This window comes from Formica exsecta, unplaced genomic scaffold (genome assembly GCF_003651465.1).
Source record: "Formica exsecta isolate Colony F162 unplaced genomic scaffold, ASM365146v1 scaffold178, whole genome shotgun sequence".
NCBI lineage: Eukaryota > Metazoa > Arthropoda > Insecta > Hymenoptera > Formicidae > Formica > Formica exsecta.
The window spans coordinates 323,827-330,702 of NW_021849095.1; the positions used below are offsets into that span (position 1 = coordinate 323,827).

General features: G+C 31.3%; 1 protein-coding gene across 2 annotated transcripts; it reads left to right on the top strand.

Annotated features, from left to right (window-relative positions):
* Nucleotides 1–123: 123 nt before the first annotated feature.
* LOC115233551 (glycosaminoglycan xylosylkinase) lies at nt 124–3,886 on the top strand. 2 transcript variants are annotated; one of them, XM_029804038.1, is made up of 6 exons: nt 124–574; nt 1,065–1,445; nt 1,802–2,102; nt 2,379–2,647; nt 2,950–3,176; nt 3,559–3,886. In XM_029804038.1, the coding sequence occupies exons 2-6, from the start codon at nt 1,065–1,067 to the stop codon at nt 3,785–3,787; spliced, it is 1,407 nt and encodes a 468-aa protein (XP_029659898.1). In that variant the 5' UTR covers nt 124–574; the 3' UTR covers nt 3,788–3,886. The 2 variants fall into 2 exon arrangements, with proteins under 2 accessions (XP_029659898.1, XP_029659899.1); XM_029804039.1 differs by having other exon boundaries at nt 124–359.
* Nucleotides 3,887–6,876: the final 2,990 nt, after the last annotated feature.

Here is a 6,876-nt window from a genome sequence, read left to right on the forward strand (position 1 = left end):
TTATTTTAAAACTGATTGCTTTTTATCAATCCTATATAAAAAAAAAAATTTTTTTTTAGATATTTTTCTTCACGTAATTTGTTTTCTCTATGAAAAACGAATAAAAATTTGAAGTTGCTGAGCTAATTTTTAATGCGCGAGTTTCATTTTAGCAGTGTGGTATGAATTGGTATGAATAAAATAAGACGACGGATCTTGTCAAGATAGGTCGCTGTGGCCAACGGCCAAGTGCGGCGCGGCTTGATGAAGTGGCGAGCAAAAATGGCGACGATGTTCGGACGCGGATGAAGACTGAAGTTGAAGAATGCGACAAATCAACGAACCATGAGGCACTTGTCATTAGGTGACAGCGTGGCAAGGTGAAGAAGCGATCGAAAAGTTAAAGTTATCGCTGGCGTTCGTTACCACGAATGGACTCTCTGAACGCACCAGTATCGATTCTCGCGTACGTGCGCGAATAAAATTCAGAATTTTTGTCGCCCAAGTTTTAGTGTTTATGTTGTGTTGGACTGTGTTATATCCACAATTATGATTTTGATGGAGCGAGAAGACGTTCACTTAATTATAATTAACGGTAATTACTATATCGGCGCGAGTCACGTCATAAGTCATAACTATGATCTGCAAGCAGGAAGTGCGTCACGCGACGCGGGAAATTTTATTTTTGATTTCTTTTTTGCAAAAATCTATTTTTCTATCAATTTTTTGGTAATTTTAAAAAATTATCTCATATTCTAGAATGTAAATTTGTAAAAAGGAAAACTCTTTATTTTGGGGAAAATATTAATGATAATTTGAGATATAATCAACTCAATTAATGGTTTAAGAAAAATCAAGAAAATTAAAATTTTTTTGCTGGGACATGCAAACCTGGGGATTCTAAATATATGTAGATGGAATATTTAGATATTAATTAAGATTTAAATAGAGATATCTCAGTTCCCCAAAGTTAACTTAATATAAAAATTATTAATCTCGATTTAGTAATTAATAAAATTAATTTATAATCTAATTTTATCATTTCACAATTATATAATAACTGTTAATGTTTACAAAAATCGCAGATGATTGGCCGACGTTGCGCTTTTTTCGCCTTGAGCGTCCTCCTGACATTAGTCCTCGGCGTAAACGTCTACTTTATCCGGATGATTGTCGAGAGTTCCTCGCAAAGGAAGACCGCCTATTCCAGAAATATACCGGAACCAAAATCTAAGCAAGACTCTTTCACATCTTCACGCTCCAATGAGAAGGATCTGCAAGATCGACCACAGTTGAGATTGATTGCAAAAGATATTAGTGAGAAGATCAAGGAAGAAATTCGCACGCTACCCTCCAAGTATTTTAAACAAAACACCAGTTATACGCTCGTTCTGGAACGGCTACTGGCCGAGCTGAGAATAATGTCGAACGTTCGCGAGGATATCTGGAATATTCCTAATAACAATGTGAGTAAGAAAAATTTTCCAAAGTATTTTGCAACATTCAAAGAATTTAAAACAGATTTCGAAATTTTAAAATCTAATTTTGGACATTAAAGACAATAAATTAATTTTATATATCTCTAATAATATTAATTTTTAATTTTAAATTTATTTTAATTGTAGAAGATCTGAGATGAACTGGGCTCTAATTTCTGATCTTTCTCTGTCTTTCTACAATGTTCGAAGATTTTATTATCTTGATTAATTTTAATAAAGTTATGTCATCAATCTTCAATCATGTTTTTATAATTTATTTAATTAAATTAAGTAAATTTATTAGTATAATAGTGAAGTATAAATAATATTTATTGTATGCATAGTGGCCGGATGCACATCACCTGATTCCACCAGCAGCTCCGGAACTAGGGACTATCCTAGAGGTCTTGCGAAAGTCTAAAGTAGTTCGTGCCGATAACGCTCCGTTGGGTACTCAGCTGAAACTCATGCTTAATCTGGAAAATGATGTAAAAGCATTATTTAAACCGCAATGGTATTCTAGAGATGCTATTATACATGGACCAGTATACCACGGCAAAGATAGACACAATGCTGAAGTAGTGGCTTTTTATTTATCATCCTTGCTAGCATTGCGAAGAGTACCTCTCACCGTTATACGAAAACGTATGTTGAAATACAATGAAATAAAATGATGGAAAAAAATCCATCCTAATTGGAATTGTCGTAGCATTTTTAATTAAATTAGAATTACAATTCATCGAATCGTGATGTGGAAATCTTTTCTAAATTATCTTTCCATTTTTATTTTAATAGAGATCTTAAGAATTTGCAATTCAAACCTTAATCGTCTTCGATTGTAATTCCTTTAATAAAGAAAGCAAAGTATTTTTGAACTTTTTGTTATAAATTAATAAAGGCATTCTCTCTTTCTATTCGTAGTTAATCTGATGGAGGAAGTTCGCAACTGTGCGACGCCATCATTATATACAACCATGCATCAAGAGGGTAATAACACGTGCCTATATGGTGTTTGCCATTATTGTTCTCCGGCTGATCCCGTTTGCGGATCGGGGGATATACTTGAAGGTGTCCTCATTTTTTGGCTTCCGCGATATTTAAGACTGGTCAAACACCGTCATCCTTGGCAACGAACGTACAAAAAAAATAAACTCGCTGCATGGGAAGTTGACGAAGCTTACTGTGATAAGGTATATTGTTAAGAATAGAATTTTTTATTAGAAATATTTAAATATAGTATAATATATATTAAATACTATATTTAAATATTAATAGACGAAATTATTAAAGGTTATTTAATATGAGGTGTTGTGTATTTGGTTTAATTACTTTCAATTTATGTATTTTACATTTCTGCAAAATAAAAAGAATCATAAAATTATGCAGTTGCGAAATACAAACTTTACATATTGCCAGAAATATACGATCATAGTTAGTTTATGTTCCTCAGAGAATACGAGATTAATAATTTATATATTTTTTTTTTTTTAAGGTGATGGATTCTAAGACTTATTCGCCGCAATCGTCTAGCAGACTTTTGGACTTGATCGATACGGCAATCTTCGACTTTCTCATGGACAATGGCGATCGTCATCATTATGAACTTGCGCAAAATAATTTTCATAATCCCGCGGTGCTGCTAATCGACAACGGAAAGAGTCTAGGCAATCCCGATATAGACCATCTCGATATCCTGGCACCTCTCTATCAATGCTGCATGTAAGTACAAATTGCAATTGCTAATTAAGTGAAATAAAATGTATTTAATGTGTTTTACTGTTGTTATTTCCGAAGCAATTTGAAATCTCTACAGCCGCATTAGAAATCTATCTTTGTTTTATTTCCCCTTTGTTAGTTTTAGACTTAAAAATTGCGTGAAAAATGGGATAAAAATTTTAAAAAAATCTTAAAATTTCTTTACAAAAGGGTATTTATATGTTTATATTCCTCAAATTCTTCAATTTTATTTACTTTTTAATTAGTTAAACTAAAAATTAGTTAAATTTCTCAATTCCCTCCCCTATTGATTTTTCACAAAGAACATTTCCATTTATATCAAAATTCTTTGACAAGCTTTAAAAAAAAATCAATTATATTTCAGAATTCATAAAACTACATGGGACAGATTGCGATTATTCAGTGGTGGATCCTTAAGCATTGCATTGGGTAGACTTACTGCACATGAAGCTGAAATATCGGATGTCCTTCCTCTGATCACAGAAGCGCATTTAAATGCCATGGACAGAAGATTACTTATCGTATATACCGTGGTGGAAAGTTGTCTGAAGAAAAAGAAATATGTTTCCAATGTGATCCTGGATCATCGGTAGCCCGAAGAGTTTATTTATTTTTTTTATTTTTTTAAAACAATGCAAAGATTTTTGACATAAATGAAAATGTTTTTTGTGAAAAATCAATAGTGAGAAGGGTGGGGGGGGGGGGTTAACTAATTTTTAGTTTAACTAATTAAGAATTAAATAGAATTGAAGAGTATAAAAAATATAAACATATAAATATCCTTTTGTAAAGAAATTTTAAGATTTTTAAAAATAATATTTTATCTTGACAATTAGTTAGGAACTCAATTTTCTATGTAGAATACTTACAATTTTTTTAATTCGTTAATTTGGTCTTAACATCTTGGTGTAGTGTAGAATATTATTTAAGAGAGAGAAAATATAATTTTCGCTGGAAATAATTTTTCAAAGCATTATTTTTCCATGCATTTCTTTCGAGAGATAAATGCGGAGATTGAAATGAGGAAGATGAACAAGACAGATTTGAATGCGATTTATTTGATGACATAGTTAATTATCATTATTTGGATAAAGTTTGGAGTGCTGTGTACAGCGTTATAAATACGGTACAAACGTAAAAAAACCTGTAAATGCGTTTGCATTATCGTATGTGTATTATTATACGTTGGCATGTCCCCTCCTCTCTTCTTATCGGAGTTAGAGAACACCATGCCGTCAATCATATACATTATATATAGTCTTCGTGAATCTCGCATTATTTCCCACGACAGTAATTTTTTAATTAGCATTATTAAAAATGCACTTTTATTTTCTGCACTTTTTTCATCCTTTTTTCTAAAAATATGTAACCCTAATTTCTAGGAAGTTGTGTGTTATCTGGAATAATAAACTCATAATTCCTGAACTTTAATAACTTCAAAAAAAAGTTGAGAGAAAGAGATAATTATGATTTTATTTTGTCGGGCAATATATTTTCTAACAAAATCTTTTATATGAACTTTTGATTCTAATTACGTAAGATTAGGATTTCTCTTAAAAAAAATATATATATATATATACATGGAATATAGAAAAGAGTGATACATGTTTCTTCTAGCTACTTGCAAGATATCATAAATGAAGATTGACTTTAAGTAGAAAATGTAAGAAAGTGCAGGCAGGTAAAACTGTCGCAGGGAGATATCGAGGCCCATTTGTGTGGGACTTTGAATCGAATTTGCAGCATTCTAGCGTAACCTATCTCGCTTTATGTATCATATTTACAACATTATGACCAGAATTATTCACGTACCTTACAAGCTAGTTAAAAATTCCATTTTTTAAATATGTATATATTTATATAATATATTTAGAGCGCCATATCGTCGTTCAGGTATATGAGTATGTATATATATATACTATATATATATATATATATATCAACATTTTTTAATTAAATAGAACTTTCGTAGCAAAGTATGTATAAATAGACTATCTTTGCACAGACCACGATCGTTTGCTTCGAACTCGCTCGCTTTTATTTTATTTGTTTAGAAGCGAGAATTTATTCGTCTTTGAGATCCGTCCACATTTAGATAATTTTACATAAAAAATATGTATCGGACGAGAGAAAGAGAAATCTCTTATTCTTTGAGAATTTCTCGGTTCGAAGCCATTCTCTTTTTTTATGCTCTACCATTAATACTGTATATATCAAACGACGAGATCGAGACGAGTCGATTTTAATTATATGCTCGTCGTGAGTGAAAAACTGCATCCCATCAAAATAGAATTCCACAAACGGCAGCGTAGAAATTATTGCATTGCATTCGCGTGTTTACGCTCCGCAAAAAATTAGTCGAACCGAAAAAAATTGAGGATGAGTCTCTTTCTACGAAATCAAAAATTTGATTAAATTAAAAATAAAAAAAAATTTACTTGCACAATTTACCTTAACCTCTCTGCTAAAAAGTTAATCTTTTTTATGCATTGGAATTCTTTTTGTTATTTTTATTTAGTAGAGAAGACTTTTGAAACAAATTCAAAAAGATTTTTATCTTATTTTCCAAATCTTAATTAAATTTAATAAAATTCAGTTTTAATTTAATTTTAAGTCTCCTAATCTCGAAAATATGTAGAACTAAACTAATTTCATAGAATGGATCTTGTGAATAAAATCCTTTCAGTTCGTCTATTTTTCGAGGAGCGAGGAGTCGCCGCGATTATTTGTTGTCGCCGTTCTTCGTTTATTTAATATTATATATCACACCTTTGGTGCAGAATGCACGTAGAAATCTATAAATCTAGGCCAGCTTTAATAGGCATATTAAATTCCTCTTAGGTCGTTATTGAAGCTCTTGGTACCGTGCGATTTCAAAATAGCTGGCGCTTCATTGTGACTTGTTTTAATTTTATTGCGTTTTAGAGGGGTTTTAATAAACGTAAAAAGATGATATTTATTGTGACAAGAATTATTGCAAATATTTAATTGAACTCTTACCTCGACTCGGAAGTATGATTTACATTTGTAACTTTCTTTCTCGGTTTTTAATCTTAGAGATATTCCGCTGATAATTTTCCCTGATGATGACATATCCCCGTTTTTTTGTAATTACCTTTTATTTATAAATAATTTCTCTTGCTCTGAATTTTCGGTGATCAGAATGATTGCAAGAGTTATCGATTTTTACTTTTATATCTTTCTTAGCTATTGAGCAGTCGATACACAAATGTCTCGACCTTTCGGCGATAAGTTTTTTCACGATATCTTTAGTTAATTTAGAGTGCCGATTCCACACCTCGTGTCGAGCTGCTCAAATCTTCCGAATGGCGAGTATGCGACGAATCGAGGGACGTCACCGAGTCGCTGTCGTTGCTGTGCGGGCTCGAATAATTAGCCGCTTCTTGAAGCCTCATCAGCATATTAAGCTGCAAAAATACGGATTAAATACAACATTAAAATCATTTTATTTAATAAGATTACAATTGAATGGTTTTTGGAGAGCAATATAAATAAAATAAATTTCTCTATATAAGTATAGTATAAATTAATATAATTTTCGTCTGCTTTTTTCTTCCTTGTTTCTATTATTTTATTTATTTAAAGGGATAAGTTCTTATGTAAGTTAAGTTCTATGTGACGTGATAATATATTATAATTAATTTATTTTTAAATAAAATTA